Source organism: Saimiri boliviensis, chromosome 2 (genome assembly GCF_048565385.1).
Source record: "Saimiri boliviensis isolate mSaiBol1 chromosome 2, mSaiBol1.pri, whole genome shotgun sequence".
Taxonomy (NCBI): Eukaryota; Metazoa; Chordata; class Mammalia; order Primates; family Cebidae; genus Saimiri; species Saimiri boliviensis.
In genome coordinates, this window is record NC_133450.1 from 113,414,080 (window position 1) to 113,436,801 (window position 22,722).

The 22,722-nt window shown below is 41.4% G+C and overlaps 1 protein-coding gene across 5 annotated transcripts in view; it reads right to left on the reverse strand.

Annotated features, from left to right (window-relative positions):
- Window positions 1–8,635: 8,635 nt before the first annotated feature.
- Window positions 8,636–22,722, reverse strand: part of KNL1 (kinetochore scaffold 1) — a 79,943-nt gene continuing 65,856 nt past the window's right edge. For all 5 annotated transcript variants that reach the window (XM_074394088.1, XM_074394089.1, XM_074394087.1 and 2 more), the window contains 9 exons: window positions 21,840–21,917; window positions 21,626–21,665; window positions 20,794–20,895; window positions 20,239–20,339; window positions 15,751–15,822; window positions 13,443–13,552; window positions 13,130–13,248; window positions 10,898–11,020; window positions 8,636–9,455 (listed from right to left, as the gene is read on the reverse strand). In XM_074394088.1, the coding sequence (XP_074250189.1) occupies window positions 9,341–9,455; window positions 10,898–11,020; window positions 13,130–13,248; window positions 13,443–13,552; window positions 15,751–15,822; window positions 20,239–20,339; window positions 20,794–20,895; window positions 21,626–21,665; window positions 21,840–21,917 (860 nt within the window). In that variant the 3' untranslated portion in view covers window positions 8,636–9,340. The remainder of the gene's footprint in view (window positions 9,456–10,897; window positions 11,021–13,129; window positions 13,249–13,442; window positions 13,553–15,750; window positions 15,823–20,238; window positions 20,340–20,793; window positions 20,896–21,625; window positions 21,666–21,839; window positions 21,918–22,722) is intronic.

A 22,722-nucleotide genomic window follows, 5' to 3' on the forward strand; every position in this document is an offset into this window, starting at 1 on the left:
ATACTATCCAAAGCAATCTACAGATTCAATGCAATCATTATCAAAATGCCAATGACATTCTTCACAGAAATAGAAAACAACAAACCTAAAATTTATATGGAACCAGAAAAGATCCAGAATAGCCAAGCTATCCTGAGTAAAAAGAACAAAACTGGAAGAATCACATTTTCTTACTTCAAATTATATTACAGAGCTATAATAACAAAAACAGTATGGTAGTGGCATAGTGGCATAGTGGCAAAATAGACACATAGACCAATGGAACAGAATAGAGAACCCAGAAATAAATCCATATATCTACAGTGAACTCATTTTGACAAAGGTGCCAAGAACATATACTGAGGAAAAGACAGTCTCTTCAATGAAAGGTGCCGGGAAGACTGTATATTCATATGTATAAGAATGAAACTAGATCCCTATCTCTCACCATATACAAAAATCAAATTAAAATCTATTAAAGATTTAAATCTAAGACCTCAAACTATGAAGCTATTAAAACAGGTAACCAAAGCAAAAATGGACAAATGGGAACACATCAAGTTAAAAAGCTTCTGCACAGCAAAGGAAACAATCAACAAAATGAAGAAACAACCCACAGAATGTGAGAAAATCTTTGCAAACTATCCATTTGACAAGGGATTAATAATCAGAATATAGGCCAGGCACAGTGGCTCACATCTGTAATGCCAGCACTTGGGGAGGCTGAAGCAGATGGATCACTTGAGGTCAGGAGTTCAAGACCAGCCTGACCAACATGATGAAACCCCATCTCTACAAAAACAAAACAAAAAACAAAATTAACCGAGTGTCATAGTTTGCAACTGTAATCCCAGCTACTCAGGAGGCTGAGGCAGGGAAATTGCTTGAAGCTGGGAGGTGGAGGTTGCAGTGAGCCAAGATCAGGCCACTGCACTCTAGTCTTGGCGAAAAAGCAAGAATCTGTCTCAATAGTAATAATAATAACCAGAATATATAAGGAGCTGAAACAACTCAGTAGAAAAAAAATCTAATAATCCAATTAAAAATGGGCAAAAGTCCAGGCACCGTGACTCACGCCTGTAATCCCAGCACTTTGGGAGGCTGAGGCAGGTGGACACGAGGTCAGGAGTTCAAAACCAGCCTAGCCAAGATGGTAAAACCTGGCTCTACTAATTAGCTGGGCATGGTGGCAGGCACCTATAATCCCAGCTACTTGCGAGACTGAGACAGGAGAATCGCTTGAACCCCGGCTGACGGAGGTTGCAGTGAGCCAAGATCGTGTGCCCCTGCACTCCAGCCTGGGCGACAGAGTGAGACTCAGTCTCAAAAAAAAAAAAAAAAAAAAAAAAGGCAAAAAAATCTGAATAGGCATTTCTCAAAAGACATACAAATGGCAAACAGGTATATAAAAAAGTGCTCAACATCATTGATCATTAGAGAAATGCAAATTAAAACTACAATTAGAATCATATCACTTAAGTTAAAATGGCTTTTATTTAAAAGACAGGCAATAATGAATGCTAGCAAGAATCTGGAGAAAAGGGAACCCTTGTATGCTCTTGGTGGAAATGTAGTTAGTATAACTTTTTTTTTTTTTTTTGAGACAGAGTTTCACTCTTGTTACCCAGCCTGGAGTGCAATGGCGCGATCTCGGCTCACCGCAACTTCCGCCTCCTGGGTTCAAGCAATTCTCCTGCCTCAGCCTCCTGAGTAGCTGGGATTACAGGCACATGCCACCATGCCCAGCAAATTTTTTGTGTTTTTAGTAGAGACGGGGTTTCACCATATTGACCAGGATGGTCTCGATCTCTTGACCTCGTGATCCACCCGCCTTGGTCTCCCGAAGTGCTGGGATTACAGGCTTGAGCCACCGTGCCTGGCTAGTATAACTTCTATATACAACACTTCAAAGGTTCCTTAAAAACCAAAAATAGAGCTACCATAGGATGGAGCAATCCCACTGCTAGGGCTATACCCAACAGAAAGAAAAGCAGTATATCAAAGAGATGTTGGTACTTCCATATTTACTGCAGCACTATTCACAATAGACAAGATTTGGAAGCTACCTAAGTGCCCATCAACAGACAAGTGGATAAAGAAAATGTGGCACATATACACAATGGAGTACTATTCAGCCGTAAGAAAAAATGAGAGCCTATCATTTGCAACAACATAGATGAAACTGGAGGTCATTACAGTAAATGAAATATGGCAGACGTGGAATGGCAAACTGCATGTTCTCACTTATTTGTGGGAGCTAAAAATTTAAATAACTCAAGGAGAAAGACAGTAGAATGATGACTACCAGTGACTTGGAGGGTAATGGGGATGGAGGCAAGCGTGGATAGTTAATGGGCATGAAAATATAGTTAGATAGAATAAAATCTAGCATATGATAATACAGAATTGTATGTGATACTGAGTTTAGCATACAAACAGATTTTAGACAGAATCAGCTTATATGTCATGAAATATATTTGTACTTAGCCATGGACAACAATATTTCTATGTTAGTCCATTTTCTGTTGCTGATAACAGAATACCTAAAACTCAGTCATTTATAAAGAAACAAAAATCTATTTCTTACAGTTCTGGAAGCTGAAAAGTCCAAGGTTGATGAGACACCTATGATGACGGCCTTCTTGATGATGGGGACTCTGATGGGAGTGCCTGTTGGCAGAAGGCATCACAGGTCGAGGGGGCTGAGAGTGTTAGCTCAGGTCTCGTTTCCTGTTTTTTTTTTCCTTCTTTTTCTGTAGGGGACAGGGTCTCACACTTACCCAGGATGGAGTGGAGTGGCACGATTCTTGGCTCACTGCAACCTCTGCCTCCTGGGCTCAAGTGATACTCCCACTTCAGCCTCCCAAGTAGCTGGGACGACAGGCATGCACAACCACATCCTGCTAATTTTTGTATTTTTTGTGCAGATAGTGTTTTGCCATATTGCCCAGGCTAGTCTCAAACTTCTCAGCTCAAGCAATCCTCCCACCGCTCCTCAGCCTCCCACAGTGCTGGGATTACAGGCCTGAACCACCATACTTGGCCCTCTCTTCCTTTTTTTTTTTTTTTGAAACGGAGTCTTGCTCTTGTTGCCCAGGCCGGACTGCAATGGTGCAACCTTGGCTTGTTGCAACCTCCACCTCCTGGGTTCAAGCGATTCTCGGGCCTCAGCCTCCCAAGTAGCCGGTACTACAGGCAGGTGCCACCACACCCAACTAATTTTTTATTTTTATTAGAGACAGCATTTCACCATGTTGGCCAGTTTGGTCTCCAACGCCTGACTTCAAGTGATCTGTCCACTTTGGCCTCCCAAACTGCTGGGATTATGGATGTGAGGCACCATGCCTGACCAGCCTCTCTTCCTCTTCTAATAAAGCCATCAGTCCCAGTCTGATAGTAACACATAAATCCATTCATGAGGCCTCACCTTTCAATACTGGCACATTGAGGATTAAGTCTTAACAAGTGCTTTGGAGGAGACAAAACATTCAAATCATGGCAATTGCTTTCTCTTAACATTAATTCCTGCAGTAAGGCTCTTTTGGTAATGTGAATGCTAGTTGTATGTACAATAAAGTATATGGATACATTTGTTAAAGTTTTATTAACAACCATAATATGCTGTGTTGGTGTTACGTTAGATAAGAGCTGCTATGTAGAAGTCTCTTGTGTTTGCTTAGTGCAAGTCTAAACACCTTACAGAGCTCCAGTAAAGGTTTGAGGCAGGAAAAGATTTTAGACAGAATCTGCTTATGCATTGTGAAATCTGCGTATTTATCCACAGACAACTGTGGCAATAAGCCTGAGGACAATACTCTGGTTTTGAGAGTGTTCTCCAAAAAAGATAATATCCTGGTGATTCAAATCTCTTACGGCTGGGTGCGGTGGCTCAGGCTTGTAATCCCAGCACTTTGGGAGGCCAAGACGGGCGGATCACCTGAGGTCAGAGTTCGAGAACAGCCTTACCAATATGGAGAAATCCCGTCTCTACTAAAAATACGAAACAAAAAGTAGCCGGCCATGATGGTAAATGCCTGTAATCCCAGCTACTCAAGAGGCTGTGGCAGGAGAATTGCTTGAATCCAGGAGGCTGAGGTTGCGGCAAGCCAAGATTGCACCATTGCACTCCAGCCTAGGCAGCAAGAGCAAGCCTTCGTCTCAAAAAAAAAAAAAAAAAAAATCCTCTTATATTATTACTTTAATTATTTCAGGGGAAATTTTTTTTTTTTTTTTTTTTTGAGACGGAGTTTCGCTCGTTACCCAGGTTGGAGTGCAATGGCGCGATCTCGGCTCACCGCAACCTCCGCCTCCTGGGCTCAGGCAATTCTCCTGCCTCAGCCTCCTAAGTAGCTGGGATTACAGGCACGCGCCACCACGCCCAGCTAGTTTTTTTTTTGTATTTTTAGTAGAGACGGGGTTTCACCATGTTGACCAGGATGGTCTCGATCTCTTGACCTCGTGATCCACCCGCCTCAGCCTCCCAAAGTGCTGGGATTACAGGCTTGAGCCACCGCGCCTGGCTCAGGGGAAATATTTTAATAGGAGTGGAATGTGTATTTTTGCCACTTCGGATTTATTCTGTTATTCAGTCTAAACACCTTCTTCAACTGTGAGTATAATTATTCTCAGCTATAGGTCCCACCAGGCTCCGTTTGACTTGTTATTCACTGTTCCTTTTCACAAACTGTAGAGCTGAAGAAAATTTTAGGCCAGGTGCAGTGGTTCACATCTGTAATCCCAGCACTTTAGGAGGCCGGGGTGGGTGGATTGCTTGAGCCCAGGAGTTTGAGACCATCCTGAGCAACATGTTTAAATCACATCTCTACAAAAATTAGCTCAGGGTGGTAGTGTGCATCTGTAGTCCCAGCTATTTGAGAGGCTGATGTGGTAGAATCGTTTGAGCTCAGGGAGGTCAAGGCTGTAGTAAGCCATGATTGTGCTACTGTACTCCAGCCTGCGTGACAGAGTGAGATCCTGTCTCTCTAAAAAAAAAAAAAAACATTTTAGAAGCAAACATATTAGTGCCAGATATCAATCTCTTGCCCCACAAAAATTTTTTATTTGTAGAGCAACCACCTCAAAACTCTTGTTCTTCAAGTCTGATCTGGATCTTTGAGGCTGAACTCTGTTATGAAGCAACGTTCTAAGAAACAATAATCTCATTTTCTTATTGATTAAAATATATTTATTTATTTAATTTATTTATTTATTTATTTATTTATTTAAGGCTTGGCACAATGACTCAGGCCTGTAATTCCAGCCTTTTGGGAGGCTGAGGTGAGAGGATCACTTGAGCTCAGGAGTTTGAGACCAACCTGGGCAACACAGTTAGACTTGGTCTTTCTTGAAATAAAAAAAAGACATACATATTTAAAAACATCAGATTAGGAGAATGAGTGGTAAAAACATTCCTTAGAAACAAACATATTGGGCCAGGCACGATGGCTCATGCTTGTAATTCCAGCACTTTGGGATGCCAAGGCAGACCGATTACCTGAGGTCAGAAGTTTGAGACCAGCCTGGCCAACATAGTGAAACATTGTCTCTGCTAAAAATATAAAAATTAGTTGGGTGCGGTGGCAGGTGCCTGTAATCCCAGCTACTTGGGAGGCTTGAACTCTAAAGGCAGCGAGCTGAGATGGCACTATTGCATTCCAGCCTGGATGACAAGAGTGAGAAACTCTGTCTCAAAAAAAAAAAAAAAAAGTAACTGTATCACCTTAAGTATTTGTTAAAAGAATGAAAATAGGCCAGGCGCGGTGGCTCGTGCTTGTAATTCCAGGACTCTAAGAGGCCAAGGGAGATATATCACCTGAGGTCAGAAGTTTGAGACCAGCTTGGCCAACATGGTGGAACCCTGTCTCTACTAAAAATGCACAAATTATCTGGGTGTGGAGGCACACACCTGTAATCCTTGCTACTTGAGAGGCTGAGGCAGAACTGCTTGAACCTGGGAAGCTAAAGTTGTGGTGAGCCGAGATTCCGTCACTGCACTCTAGCCTGGGTGACACAGTGAGACTTCTTCGTCTCAAAAAAAAAAGTATGAAAATATACTTATCTGGCAGGGGAGATACCATGATCATGAAGGTGGTTTTCCCATTGCAAGGCTTATCCATTGCACTCTGGATGTGCTAACCCCTACGATTTCCCATTAAAAAAAAAAAAAGTATGAAAATAAATGAGCTAGACATCTACTATCACAAGAAATTAGAATAGCAAACTGGGTACAGTGACTGACACCCGTAATCCCAGCAATTTGGGAAGCTGAGGTGGGAGGATCTCTTGAGACCAGTAGTCTTGAGACCAGCCTGGGCAACATAATGAGACCACATCTCAAAAACAACAAGGCCGGGCGCGGTGGCTCACACCTGTAATTCCAGCATTTTGGGAGGCCGAGGCGGGTGGATCACAAGGTCAAGAGATCGAGACCATCCTGGTCAACATGGTGAAACCCCGTTTCTACTAAAAATACAAAAATTAGCTGGGCATGGTGGCGCGTGCCTGTAATCCCAGCTACGCAGGAGGCTGAGGCAGGAGAATTGCCTGAACCCAGGAGGTTGAGGTTGCAGTGAGCCGAGACTGCGCCATTGCACTCCAGCCTGGGTAACAAGAGTGAAACTCCGTATCAAAAAAAAAGTTTCATTTTTTTCTGAGATAGAGTTTCACTCTTGTTGCGCAGGCTGGAGTGTAATGGTGCAATCTCAGCTCACTGCAACCTTTGCCTCCTAGGTTCAAGTGATTCTCCTCCCTCAGCCTCCCACGTAGCTGGGATTACGGGCATGTGCCACCACAACCAGCTAATTTTGTATTTTTAGTAGAGGCAGGGTTTCTCTATGTTGGTCAGGCTGGTCTCGAACTTTTGACCTCAGGTGATCTGCCTGCCTTGGCCTCCCAAAGTGCTGGAATTACAGGTGTAAGCCACTGCACCTGGCCAAGAAAAAATTTGTTTTAGAGACAGGGTCTTGCTATGTTGCCTGGGCTGGATTTGAACTCCTGGCCTCAAGCTACCTGCTCAACTTGGCCTCCCAAAGTGCTGGCATTACAGGTGTGAGCCATTACACTTTACCTAAACTCAGTTTTGAAATAGGTGGGTGTCCCTAAAGGAAGGTTTCTTTGGTATATCTTCAAAGGTCTATTGGATAAATGCTAAAATACTCTTTATAAAGAAACACTACTCACAAAAGATTTCAAGTAATAGACTTATTTTAATAGTGTAAAAGGTAATCTGCTTTCTAACCAATGAAAGAAAAACTTCCAAAAAATTCATGAAACTAGCCAATACCTTGAACAAAGAAAAACACATAACTAAGTAAATATTACAATTACGTACTCCAAATCCCCAAAAACACAGACCGTTACTACAAGCCAAATCATTCTTAGTGCTGGTTGTTGCAGGTTACTAAATTGCATAAAACAAAATCTTTACTTTTCAGACTAACAAAATAAATAAAACAACTCAAATAAGAAAGCTAACTTAAGTTTCAAGGGAAACAGACCATACTGATGACTTTAAAGTTTTTCAAGGAATTTATGGAACATCTGTATCTTGATTTTTATGGCAAATGAGTTTTGTGTTGACTTTTGAAACTTAGGTGTCTTTTGATGTATAGCTCAGAAAGATGGACAATAACATTTATGGGACCCACAGGACTTTAAACTGATCCTAAAGCATAAAGCAAAATTCTGAGACAAATTAGTTTAAGAATGCAAATCAAAATTATCATAATTATGATATGACTGAAGTTTGAGTAAAATTTTTTTAGTCTACTTCATACATAATATTGGTCATTTAACAATATGTATAACAAGGGTAGGCATCAGAAAACAACAGCAATAGTAAGTCTATCACTGCTAGAAATTAATAAAACTAGTCATTTGGATGTAATATTGTTGGATGTAGCATTATGTAATAAAAGAAAATATAAAATTTTGCTGTAAAACATTCCTCAGAAAGACGGAAACTGGCTATGCAGATGAGTATCTATATATCTCAATGAATTTCTATATACATCTCCTTATTACATCACAAACACAAAAACAACATTAATACATTTACATATATATACTAGACAAAAATGAATTCACTTTCCCTAGAAAAACCATACTTATTAAGAAAACATTAATAGACACCAAAGAATAGAAAGCAAGGCCCTCAAAAAAATGGCAACCATTTCAATAGCTGGAGTGCTACTGCTTTCTCTTTGTTTTTTGAGACATGGTCTTGATCTGTTGCCTAGGCTGGAGCGCAGTGGCATGGTCTTGGCTCACTGCAAACTCTTACTCCTGGGCTCAAGTGATCCTTCTGCCTTAAACTCCCAAGTAGCTGGGACCACAGATGCGAGCCACCATGCCTGACTAATTTTTGTATTTTTTTGTAGAGGTGGGGTTTCGCCATGTTGCCCAGGCTGGTCTCGAACTCCTGGACTCAAGGTATCTGCCTACCTTGGCCTCCCAAACTGCTGGGATTGCAGGTGTGAGCCACCCACCACGCCTGGCCCTGCTTTCTGTTAATAGCATTTTAGTAATGGAGAAAAAAGATGAATAGTTTGTAGACAGATAACATCTCTACTGAAGAAATAATGGCTAGGCAGAAGCCAGGCTACTTAAAAATAGTTCTATCTATGGGATTTATGGCTGAGGGCTACTGCTTTCTCTCTTTTTGTTTTAGTGTGGGGGAAAAAAAAAAGAAATTTTGTGGGAAAAGGGCCATTTTTTTTTTTTTTTTTTTTTGAGACCGAGTTTCGCTCTTGTTACCCAGGCTGGAGTGCAATGGCGCGATCTCGGCTCACCGCAACCTCCACCTCCTGGGTTCAGGCAATTTTCCTGCCTCAGCCTCCTGAGTAGCTGAGATTACAGGCACGCACCACCATGCTGAGCTAATTTTTTTTATTTTTAGTAGAGATGGGGTTTCATGATGTTGACCAGGATGGTCTCGATCTCTTGACCTGTGATCCACCCGCCTCGGCCTCCCAAAGTGCTGGGATTACAGGTGTGAGCCACCGCGCCCGGCTAGCTAATGTTTTTGTCCATGGTGACACTTCCTCTTATACTTAAAAGTTAACCCTTAGGGCCTGTACTAAAGCAGAAAGCACTAGCTTAGTTAGGAGAAATTTTTCCTCAGTGTCCTATTACTTAAACCTTTGGTACAAAGATGAATAAGTTGGTAACAGGCCTTTCATCAATCCAGTCTTCATCACCATCATTCCGCAAAGATCTAAAAAGCATACAGATTAACTATAACATCATCAGAAGGAATTTTACTCAGCTTGTAATGACCTAAAGACAAAGGCTACAGAGCAATGGCATCCTGACATAGTATCGACGACATTCCGCTGGGTTGTTCTAATGGTGGTCCAAGCGTCTAGTGGTAGAAGTGGCAGTCCTGAAGCAGATCTTGGTAAATTTGCTTGACTACATTCTTCAGGTAGTTGTTCTCCAGGGGCACTTTAGATAGAATGGTAGCAATATCATCTTGGCTGTAAAGAACAAAGGTTCATCAATTTTTCTTTTTTTTTTCCTTTTTTTTTTTTTGAGACGGAGTTTCGCTCTTGTTACCCAGGCTGGAGTGCAATGGCGCGATCTCGGCTCACCGCAACCTCCGCCTCCTGGGTTCAGGAAATTCTCCTATCTCAGCCTCCTGAGTAGCTGGGATTACAGGCACACGCCACCATGCCCAGCTAATTTTTAGTATTTTTACTAGAGAGGGGGTTTCACCATGTTGACCAGGATGGTCTCGATCTCTTGACCTCGTGATCCACCCACCTCAGCCTCCCAAAGTGCTGGGATTACAGGCTTGAGCCACTGCGCCCGGCCTGTATTTTTTTTTTTTTTAAAGACAGAGTCTCACTCTGTTGCCCAGTCTCAGTCTGGACTGCAGTGGTGTGACCCCGGCTCACCGCAACCTCTGCCTCCTAGGTTCAAGTGATTCTCCTGCCTCAGCCTCCCTAGTAGCTGGGACTATAGGCTCCCATCATCACACCCAACCAATTTTTGTATTTTTAGGAGAGACAAGGTTTCATCATGTTGGCCAGGCTGGTCTTGAACACCTGACCTCAAGTGATCACTCACCTCGGTCTGTTTTTTGTATATTTAGTAGATACAGGGTTTCAAATGTTGGCCCGGCTGTTCTCAAACTGCTGACCTCATGATCTGCCTGCCTCAGCCTCCCAAAGGGCTGGGATTACAGGCGTGAGCCACTGCACCTGGCCTAGGTGAGCACATTTTTAACTCTGCTATCTTCCAATTTGTCAGCAGTGTGTCTAAAAAGTCACAAAATACATCACAGCCTAGGAGGAATGAGACATTTTTAGGTCTGGTTCCACAGACTCTGTTTTGTTTTGAGACAGTGGCATGATCCTGGCTGATGGCAATCTCTACCTCCCAGGCTCAAGCAATCCTCCTAACTCAGCCTCAGGATTAGTGGGACTAAAGGTGCTCACCACCACACCCAGCTAATTTATGTATGTTTAGTAGAGACAGTGTTTCACCGTATTGGCCAGGCTGGTCTGGAACTCCTAAGCTCAAGTGATCCGCCCACCTTGGCCTCCTAAAGTGCTGGGCTTACAGGCGTGAGCCATCATATCTAGCCCTAACTCTTTTTAAGGCCATAAAATTTGTTTACATATAATCTGTACTACTCTTACATTGAATTTTTTCCTTCTTGATTCATGTTTTAGGTTGGCGTGTTCAAAAAGTGAAGCAGGTATAAAAGAAAAGACCAATGGTCTCCAGCATCCACTGGAGATAGTAATGAAGGTAACTGACTTTAAGAAAAAAATTATTCAAAATGAAGTCAAAGAACTGACTTTTAGCTCCACTATGATCCACTGATTTGCTGACCATTTTGAGGAATCTTTCAAATAAAATAAACAACATTAAAAAGTAGTCCAGTGTCTCAGCCTGTTGGCCCTTTACTTACCTAGTGTTCCCAATATGATTCCGAATGGTGAAAGGTAATGGTACAGATGGATAATGGGCTGATAGAAACAAAGTTATTTCAAACTTTGCAAATGCTGCAGAGCTAGAGAATAAAAGTCTCAATCTGTAAAAGACAAAATCCATAATTAAAAATGCAATACAATCATAGCATGAAACACAATTTCTTTTTTGTTGAGATGAAGTCTTGCTGTGTCACCTATCTTAGGTCATAGCAACCTCTACCTCCCAGGTTCTAGCGATTCTCCCGATAGCTAAGATTACAGGTGTGCGACATCACGCCCAGCTAATTTTTGTATTGTTAGTAGAGATGGGGTTTCACCTTGTTGGCCACATTGTCTCGAACTCCCGACCTCAAATGATCCACCTGCCTCACCTCCCAAAGTGCTGGGATTACAGGCGTGAGCTACTGAGCCCTGCCAAAAACCAAGGATTTCACCATGTTGGCTAGGCTGGTCTCAAACTCCTGGCCTCAAGCAATTTAGCCCACCTTGGCCTCCCAAAGTGCTGGGATTACAGGTGTGGGCCACCATGACTGGCCCATTATTTCTTTTCTTTTTTTTTTTTGAGACAGAGTTTCACTCTTGTTACCCAGGCTGGAGTGCAATGGCGTGATCTCGGCTCACCGCAACCTCCACCTCCTGGGTTCAGGCAATTCTCCTGCCTCAGCCTCCTGAGTAGCTGGGATTATAGGCACGCGCCACCATGCCCAGCTAATTTTTTGTATTTTTAGTAGAGACGGGGTTTCACTATATTGACCAGGTTGGTCTCGATCTCTCGACCTTGTGATCCACCGGCCTCGGCCTCCCAAAGTGCTGGGATTACAGGCTTGAGCCACCGTGCCCAGCCTGGCCCATTATTTCTTATCCTCATCTAGTGAGCAAAGGCAAAACACCTGGAACAAGGTATTATAATGACTGCTTTTTCATTGCTAGTCATGAAATGCACTAATATATTCATTTAAGGCGAGGCACGGTGGCTCATGCCTGTAATCCCAGTACTTTGGGAGGCTGAGGTGGGCAGATAATGAGGTCAGGAGTTCGAGACCAGCCTGGCTAAGACACCAGGCTGGCCAATATTGTGTAACAGTGAAACCCTGTCTGTACTAAAAATACAAAAATTAGCTGGGCATGGTGGTGGGAGCCTGTAATCCCAGCTAGTTGGGAGGCTGAGGCAGAATCGCTTGAACCTGGAAGGTGGAGGTTACTATGAGCTGAAGATTACGCCATTGCACTCCTGCCTGGGTGACAGAGTGAGATTCTGACTCAAAATATATGTATATATTATTATATTTTTTTATTAAATAAAATGAATATATATATATATATATATATATATATATATATATATATACACATACATATATTCACTTAATAAACTGTTGACCAAGTACTTACTGTTGGGTTGAACTGTATTCCCCAAAATTCATATGTTGAATTCCAAACCCCTAATACCTCAGAATGTGACCGTATTTGGAAATTGGGACACTACACAAGTAATATGTTAACATGAAGTCCTACTAGAGTAAGGTGGGCCCCTAATCACCCTATGTCTAGTGTCCTTATAAAAAGGGGAAATGTGGGCTGGTCGCGCGGTGGCTCACACCTGTAATCCAGCACTTTGGGAGACAGAGGTAGGCAGATCATGTGGTCAGGAGTTTGAGACCAGCCTGGCCAACATGGTGTAACCCCATCTCTACTAAAAATACAAAAATTAGCCAGGTGTGGTGGCTGGTGCCTGTAATCCCAGCTACTCTGGAGGCTGAGGCAGGAGAATCACTTGTATCTAGCAGATGGAGGTTGCAGTATGACAGGAGACCATGACATTACACTCTACCCAGGGTGACAGAACAAGGTCAACAAAGCAAGACTCTGTCTCAAAAAAAAAAAAAAAAAAAAAAAAAAAGTCAGGGGGGTGAGGAATGTGAATGCAGACATGCACAATGAAAGAACACCATGTGAAGATGAAGGCAGAGATCAAGTTTATGCATTTACAAGCCAAGGAATGCCAAAGATTGCCAGCAAATCACCAGACATTGGGAACTGGGAGAAGGTATGGAAGATTCCTTCTAACAGCCCTCAGAAAGAACACCACTGCTTATACCTTGATCTCAGACTTCCAGCCTCTAGAACCATAAGACAATACATTCCTGCTGTTTAAGGTACCCAATTTGTAGTACTCTGTCATGGCAGTCCTTAGGAACTACTACACTTACTCAATATTATTAACATCTATGTTCATTAGGTTATAATTTGGTCCCCATGTCTTTAAATACTCAATCTCCTCTCCAAGGAGTCTGCAGTGGTTCACTACCAGTGAGAATTCTTGAAGCATCTAGAAAAAATGGAAATAAAAATCCAATGAAATTATGAAAACATTTCAATGCTTAGTGGCTCACTTATAAAGAATTCAAACAAGTTAAACAATTGAATACATTTATCATTTACTATTATATATGTAAAGTTTCAATTCTGCTTTTTTTTTTGGAAAGCTAATACAAATTTTCCTTTAAATACTTCAGACTTTACCTTGGGTACTTGATGCTGTGTTGCACATGTCTTCTTCCAGGATTCCTTTTCCTCAATGTACTGGAAAATAAGCTTATGAACTAAAAGGGAGGAAGGAGGAGCTTCATCCTCTGGGGAGGGAAAAAAACGCAAGAGCAGGTTATTACTCATGATTCACATATTTTATATAAGCAAAAAATACCCTAATATATAAGCTAGAAATACTCTCAAACTACCAGGTACCTAAGTATTCTCTCCTATTTTTTCTTTTTTTTGAGACGGAGTTTCGCTCTTGTTACCCAGGCTGGAGTGCAATGGCGTGATCTCGGCTCACCGCAACCTCCGCCTCCTGGGTTCAGGCAATTCTCCTGCCTCAGCCTCCTGAGTAGCTGGGATTATAGGCACGCACCACCATGCCCAGCTAATTTTTTGTATTTTTAGTAGAGACGGGGTTTCACCATGTTGACCAGGTTGGTCTCGATCTCTCGACCTCGTGATCCACCCGCCTCGGCCTCCCAAAGTGCTGGGATTACAGGCTTGAGCCACCGCGCCCGGCCCTCTCCTATTTTTTCTTTCTTTCTTTTTTTTTTTTTTTGAGACAGAGTCTCACTCTGTCACCCAGGGTGGAGTGCAATGGCGCAATCTCGGCTCACTGCAACCTCCGCCTCCCAGGTTCAAGCAATTCTCTTGCCTCAGCCTCCTCAGTAGTTGGGATTACAGGCGTGAGCCACCCCACCCGGCCATTGTTGCTTATCTTTAACGTACTTTGTTAAAGAGTTCTCAAGGAGCACTTTATACCTGTGTATCACCAATAAATAAATTTTTATTTATTTATTTATTTTGAGATGGAATCTCACTCTGTAGCTCAGGCTGGAGTGCAGTTGTGGAATCTTGGCTCACTGCAACCTCCACCTCCCAGGTTCAAGGGATTCTCCTGCGTCACCCTCTCAAGTAGCTGGGACTATAGGCATTCACCACCACACCTGGCTAATTTTTGTATTTTTACAGGGTTTCACCATGCTGGCCAGGATGGTCTCCAACTCCTGACCTCAGGTGATCCGCCTACCTCAGCCTCGAAAAGTGCTGGGATTGGGCCGGGCACGGTGGCTCAAGCCTGTAATCCCAGCACTTTGGGAGGCCGAGGCGGGTGGATCACGAGGTCGAGAGATCGAGACCATCCTGGTCAACATGGTGAAACCCCGTCTCTACTAAAAATACAAAAAATTAGCTGGGCATGGTGGCACGTGCCTGTAATCCCAGCTACTCAGGAGGCTGAGGCAGGAGAATTGCCTGAGCCCAGGAGGCGGAGGTTGCGGTGAGCCGAGATCGCGCCATTGCACTCCAGCCTGGGTAACAAGAGCGAAACTCTGTCTCAAAAAAAAACAAAACAAAACAAAACAAAAAAAAAAAAAAAAAAAAAAAAAGAAAAGTGCTGGGATTATAGGTGTGACCCATAGCACCTGGCCAAATTTATTTATTTATTTATTTATTTATTTTTTGAGACAGAGTTTCGCTCTTGTTACCCAGGCTGGAGTGCAATGGCACGATCTTGGCTCACCACAACCTCCGCCTCCTGGGTTCAGGCAATTCTCCTGCCTCAGCCTCCTGAGTAGCTGGGATTACAGGCACGTGCCACCATGCCCAGCTAATTTTTTTTGTATTTTTAGTAGAGACGGGGTTTCACCATGTTGACCAGGATGGTCTCGATCTCTTGACCTCGTGATCCACCCGCCTTGGCCTCCCAAAGTGCTGGGATTACAGGCTTGAGCCACCGCGCCCGGCCCAAATTTATTTTTTAATTAAAAAAAAAAAAAAAAAAAAAAAAAAAACCTCATTTTTATTGTTGTAGAAACAGGGTCTTGCTATGTTACCTAGGCTGGTCTCAAAGTCCTGAGCTCAAATGATCTGCCCACTTTGGCCTCCCAGAGTGCTGCAATTATAGATGTGAGGCACTGTACATGGCCCAACGAATTTTTATTTTATTTAATTTTGATTTTTTTTTTATTTTTGAGACATAGGGTCTTACTATGTCGCCAGGCTGGAGTGCAGTGGTGTAATCTTGGCTCACTGCAACCTCCACCTCCTTGGTTCAACCAATTCTCCTGCCTCAGCCTCCAGAGTAGCTGGGGCTACAGGCAGGCACCACCAGGCCCAGATAGTTTTTGTATTTTTAGTAGAGACGGGGTTTCACCATGTTAGCCAGGCTGGTCTTGAACTCCTGACCCCACATGATCTGCCCGCCTTGGCCTCCCCAAGTGCTGGGATTACAGGCATGAGCCACAGTCCCCGGCCCCAACAATTTTTAGAGGCTTAAATGTTTTCAACTTACCGTCTAACAGAGATTGAAAATTCACATCAATAATCTTCCTTACGTAACGGTTGTCCAGGAAAGGGAGACCAACTAGAAAGAACCAGAATAATGCTACATGATTGATGTTTTTTTTTCTTTTTAACTACCTGATTTGAAGCCACATAAAACACAGTACTTTAGATACCTATTCCTTCTGTGTAGCATAGTTTTTTCCACAGGAAGTTGAAGGTTTATCCTTGAATTATTATTCTCTGTATATCATAAAGGCTCTTCTGAGACTGTTCAACTACACTGATTGGTAGGTCTTTCAAGGAAATTTAATACGTAGTACACAGCTATATTTGTTAAGGCCTCCTCTCTTTTTTTTTTTTTTTTTTCTTTTGAGACGGAGTTTCGCTCTTGTTACCCAGGCTGGAGTGCAATGGCGCGATCTCGGCTCACCGCAACCTCCGCCTCCTGGGCTCAGGCAATTCTCCTGCCTCAGCCTCCTGAGTAGCTGGGATTACAGGCACGTGCCACCATGCCCAGCTAATTTTTTGTATTTTTAGTAGAGACGGGGTTTCACCATGTTGACCGGGATGGTCTCGATCTGTCGACCTCGTGATCCACCCGCCTCAGCCTCCCAAAGTGCTGGGATTACAGGCTTGAGCCACCGCGCCCGGCTGGCCTCCTCTCTTAACCCCTAACATCTGTGCAAAGATAAATTTATTTTTTAGGAATTGCATATTTTTTTTAAAAAGGCTATAACTTCCCTATACCTATACTCCTTGTATAAATACAGTAAAAATGAGTTATGCTTTTAGCATTGCTATGTTTTGGGTAGCTGAGATAGCTGCTCACTCCTCCAGACTAGGGTTATCTCTGTCTCTTAAATTGATTCTTTTCTATTTGTTGAATGCTTTGTTAAATATTTTCTATGTGTTAGGCACCGGGGACACCATGAGAAAAGCAGATATACTCAACCTGTGCCCTCAAGAAGCTTACAATTAAGGGAGACATACAGATAACTGCACTAATAAACACAGAACTATAATCTAATAAGCTATAACTATATAATAAGCTATAACTATATAAGCTATATATATATAGCTTATATATATAGCTTATATATTATATATATAGCTTATATATATATTATATATATATAGCTTATATATTATATATATAGCTTATATATATTATATATAGCTTATATATATTTTATATATATAACTTATATTATATATATAGCTTATATATATATTATATATAGCTTATATATATAATATATATAAGCTATATATAACTATAATAAGTTATATAACTATATAATAAGCTATATAATAAGCTATAACTATATAATAAGCTATAACTATAATCTAATAAGAACTATTAAGGAAAACCACAGGACACAAGGAGAACATATAATAGAAGGGTGAGAAAGTGATCAGTGAGGCTGGGTGAGGTGGCTCATGCCTGAAATCCCAGCACTTTAGGAAGCTGAGGTGGGCGGATCACGAGGTTGAGAGATCGAGACCATCCTGGTCAACATGGTGAAACCCCGTCTCTACTAAAAATACAAAAAATTATCTGGGCATGGTGGCGCGTGCCTGTAATCCCAGCTAGTCAGGAGGCTGAGGCAGGAGAATTGCTTGAACCCAGGAGGCGGAGGTTGCGGTGAGCCGAGATCGCGCCATTGCACTCCAGCCTGGGTAACAAGAGCAAAACTCCGTCTCAAAAAAAAAAAAAATTAAAAAAAAAAATAAATAAATAAAAATAAAAATTAGCTAAGTGTGGTGGTGTGTGCCTGTAGTCCTAGCTACTTGGGAGGCTGAGGCAGGAGAATCACTTTAACTCAGGAGGCAGAGGCTGAAGTGAGCTGAAATTGTGCCACAGCATTCCAGCCTGTTGATAGAGCGAGATTTCGTCTCAAAAAAAAAAAAAAAAAAAAGAAAGTGATCACTGAGAGCTGAGCTCTTACAATTATTAGTAGGAGTTCATTAGTGAAGCAGGGGAAAAGAGCTCTTAGGCATAAGAAACAACAGCATGATGCGGGGTGGGGATTTGGGGAGAGATAGCAAGGGGAGAAATGCCAGATATAGGTGAAGGGGAGGAAGGCAGCAAATCACACTGCCAGTGTGTACCTATGCAACAATCTTGCATGTTCTTCACATGCACCCCAAAACCTAAAATGAAATTTAAAAAAATTAAAAAGAATAATAAGATAAATAAATAAATAAATAAAAGAAACAACAGCATGAAGGTGTTGAGATAGGATGAATACGACTGAGCAGGAAAGACCACAATCATTTAAGGAAATAAAAGAAGTCTACTGTGGCCAAAACATGCAGAGGTAGGAAGGTAGTATGAGATAGGAAAAGGAGAAAAATTCAATTCAGGCAGGGCTTCATAGGCTAGATCAGGTGTCCCCAGACTTTTTACACAGGGGGCCAGTTCACTGTCCCTCAGACTGCTGGAGGGCCGCCACATACTGTGCTCCTCTCACTGACCACCAATGAAAGAGGTGCCCCGTCCTGAAGTGTGGCGGGGGGCTGGATAAATGGCCTCAGGGGGCCGCATGTGGCCTGCGGGCTGTAGTTTGGGGACGCCTGTGCTAGATCAAATACTCTGATCATTAGCCTAAGAGTAATAGGTGCATAGTCAAATTTTCAATAATCACTATAGCTTCATAACTTCAGGGAAGAGAAGGAGAAGATCCATAAAGTCCAGTTGGAATGTTACTGCAGTCATCTAGGTTAAAGATGATTATTGACAGAACAGATGAAAAACAGTGGATGAATATTAGGAAATTTAACCAGTAGGTTGGGTGCTGTAATCCTAGCACTTTAGGAGGCCAAGTTGGGAGAATCACTTGAGGTCAGGAGTTCAAGACCAGCCTGGCTAACATGGTGAAACCCCATCTCCACAAAAAATACAAAAATTAGCCAGGCGTGGTGGCACATACCTGTAATCCCAGCTATTTGGGAGGCTGAGGCAGAAGAATCCCTTGGACCGGAAGGAGAGATTGCAGTGAGCAGAGATTGCACTAGTGCACTCCAGCCTAGGTGGCAGAATAAGTGAGACTCTGTCTCAAAAAAAAAACCAAAAAACAAAAAAACCCCACAGTATATCTTACTGATGATTTGAATATGTACATCGAGGGAGAAAGAGGTATAGAGTGACTCCTAAGTTTTAATTTTGAACCTGGACAGAAGGTAATGCTAGTCATTGAGAAAAGAAACTTTTAAGGAGAATCAGTTTTAGAGGCCCAGAGATTGTGAAGATCCTAAATTCTAAAACAGCCATGTTTGTCCCTGGTTGGCCACTTGAAGCTGATTGGTTAAAGAGAAAAGACACTTGACAATTAGGACACTCCAACAAAACAGCTGGGCCTCTGTCCAGTTACCATATAGTGATTTCTACCCTATATGGTGATTTCATCTTTTTAAATGAAAAACCCACCTATACACACAACTTCCAAATAACTTGTTAGGGCTTCACTCTTAAGTCAAAAAAAAGAAAAAGAAAAAAGAAAAAAAAAGAAGAAACACTAGCCATAGCCATTAGAGTAAATTATTCTATTCTCTATAACAATAGATGGAGATTAAAAGAAAGAAGCTCGCCGGGCGCGGTGGCTCAAGCCTGTATTCCCAGCACTTTGGGAGGCCGAGGCGGGTGGATCACGAGGTCGAGAGTTCGAGACCATCCTGGTCAATGTGGTGAAACCCCGTCTCTACTAAAAATACAAAAAATTAGCTGGGCATGGTGGCACGTGCCTGTAGTCCCAGCTACTCAGGAGGCTGAGGCAGGAGAATTGCTTGAACCCAGGAGGCGGAGGTTGTGGTGAGCCGAGATCGTGCCATTGCACTCCAGCCTGGGTAACAAGAGCGACACTCTGTCTCAAAAAAAAAAAAAAAAAAAAAAGAAAGAAGCTCACAGTTAATTGGAAATAAGTAGCATGTTTATCCATTATTTGGATAGCAAAATTTTTATCATTTAATGTAATTCAAAAAAGGGCAACTCTGACTAACTGCATTTTTCTTTTCTTTTTTCTTTCTTTTTTTTTTTTTTGAGACAGAGTTTCGCTCTTGTTACCCAGGCTGGAGTGCAATGGCACGATCTCGGCTCACCGTGACCTCCACCTCCTGGGTTCAGGCAATTCTCCTGCCTCAGCCTCCTGAGTAGCTGGGATTACAGGCACGTGCCACCATGCCCAGCTAGGTTTTTTTGTATTTTTAGTAGAGACGGGGTTTCATCATGTTGACCAGGATGGTCTCGATTTCTTGACCTTGTGATCCACCCGCCTCGGCCTCCCAAAGTGCTGGGATTACAGGCTTGAGTCACCATGCCCGGCTTATTTTCTTTACAAAATAAAATTCTGCTATCACTAAAGATGACTCTTCTAAGACTTTCAGCAGTGCTCTCATCAAGTCAATAGTTATCAGTATAGCAAAATAAAGATTTGAATCTTTAGTTAGTATAGCCATTAATTTTTCTGTAGAGAATTATCTCACTTTGGCTCCTTACCAACTGACTCTCCAAAGGTAATGGTGAGTTCTATCGAGTCATAAACAAAGGTGAATACAGCTTGATCATCACTCCACTCAACAACATCCCACTCAGACAAGCTGAAGAGAGATAAACAAGATTTTTAAAAAGCATTTTTGGAAACAAGATAAAACCAAACTTCTGATACCACCCAAACAGTACCAATAGCAGCTGCTAATGTTTTTCCACTGATTGGGAGACAATCAATATTTCCACTGATTGGGAGACAATCAATATTTCAATTCAAATATTCAATGTCCAAACTTAAGCTTTTGAAAGAAGAACCCAATTTTGAGTTGTGTATCGGAGAAACACCAAGTCTAGGCAATGAACGATGTAAAATACTGAAAAATTGTAAGTCCATAGTTCTTCTACTCTATTTTCAGCTTACTGCTGAGTACAGACTCTTTTTGAGACTGCACTGTATAGGTTAAAAACAGCAACACATTAAAAATACATCAACTGCTCCAGTGGTTTCAGACAACCACAAGGTACAGATTAAAACACAAACAAATGACACTTGCATTTCCTTACCTCAACTGATCCAGTAGCTCTTCAGTTCTATTTGTTTGTTTTTGCATAAAGTCTATTTGAACAAGGGTCTGCTCTTTTTGTACCTCCAGTTCTAAGAGATTTCTGTAAAAAAAAGCAGGTATTCACAGAGAGATAAGTCTTTTCTTAGAGAATTCAAACTATCAATATAAAAGGTTTATGATAAGAAGTCACATGCTACATGACTCCCCACTGAGGTAATAATGTTAGGTGTATGGCATCCATTTCTGCATTCTTTTTTTTTTTAAATAAGCATTAATCTACCTGAGAAATGCATAAATCATTGTGTTTCAAATTAGGATCCATGAAGGTATTTTTATTTTTGATAAAAAGCAAAAATATAAAGATATAAGCATAATGTAGATCATAAGATCTACCTTAAAACTGAGACATGTCACAGTTAATTTCAGCCAAACACTATCCCTTGTCAAATCAATGTTGTCAACTAGAAATTTAGAGATTTAGTCATTATTTCTATTTACTTGATTTTAGACTGATAGCTGAGTAAGAGTCATAGGCCTAAGAAAGTATACTTCATTTTACACTTGTTTATTTTTATATTTATTAAACAAAAAGGATACTGGTAGTTTTCAAGCTTTAGAAACACTGTTTTAGATAAATGCCCTGTAAACAATAAGTGCTTCAAAACTATTGTTGACAAAGATGGACTCTAGGGTTCCATTCAAAGTGGAGAAGCCCTGAGTCAGCCTGTCAAGACTCATGTCCCCAGTCCTGTCAGTCCCTGGAAGCAAGAAGTCATCTAGCCTTCTGTAGTTTGATATTATATTTTCTGACAGTTGGATTGAAGGCTGACCTTTGAAACTCCTCTTCCTCAGTTTTCAGCTGTTCCAGTTCTTTGGAAAAAGAAAAAAAAGAAAAAAAATAACAAACACATTAGAATGTTGCCCAAAAAATTATGTGTTTTACTAAAAAGTCTATCTGACTTAATCTCATCTAAGTATATAAACAAACTCAGAACAGAAGGGCTTCCCCCACCCCCCATTTATCTCCTTAACTACTTCATTTACCTTTCTCTGCAGTTCTCATTTCAGAATCCCATTCTTCCACAAGATTGTCTTTCTGTTCATCCTCCAAATTCTTAGTTTCTAAAGTAGACAACACGTGTTACAATAATTCAGTAAAAAATAAGGAAAAAATAGAACTATTCAGTCAAAAACTTTCTCTTCATCCTCCGAATTCTTAGTTTCTAAAGTAGACAACATGTGTTAGAATAACTCAATAAAAAATAAGTAAAACAGAAAACAAAATAAGGGAAAAAAATAATTCAGTCAAAAACAGTTTACTAAACAACAAGAGATTGTTTCTTTAGTAGTAGGGAGTTTAGAGGTTCCAGTTTGATGGCTTCTATTTTCTTTTTCTGTGAAAGAAAAAGTAAGGTAGTCAACAAAGGGATGAAGTTTAGACCATGGAATTCATGTACTCATTGTCAATTCAGTGCCAAAAACATGTACTAGGCACTTATTCTGTATGAAACTAGAGACTCTGAAGGATATGCAGAAAAAGAGCTAATTCTTCACTCCATAGAAATCATAATTTAATCAGGAAGAAAAACTATCCAAATAACTATAATACAAGTATATGATGTGATTGATGAGTGATATAAAAAGTACTAACAAATCCAGACGAATGGTCATCTAAAAAAAAAAAAAAAAAAAAAAAAAAAATTACTAACAAAATAGCCATGGGAGCTCAAGGAATATAGACTATTTCTTTTTTTCTTTTTTTTTTTTTTTTTTGAGATGGAGTTTCGCCCTTGTTACCCAGGCTGGAGTGCAATGGCGCGATCTCGGCTCACCGCAACCTCCGCCTCCTGGGCTCAGGGAATTCTCCTGCCTCAGCCTCCTGAGTAGCTGGGATTACAGGCACGTGCCACCATGCCCAGCTAATTTT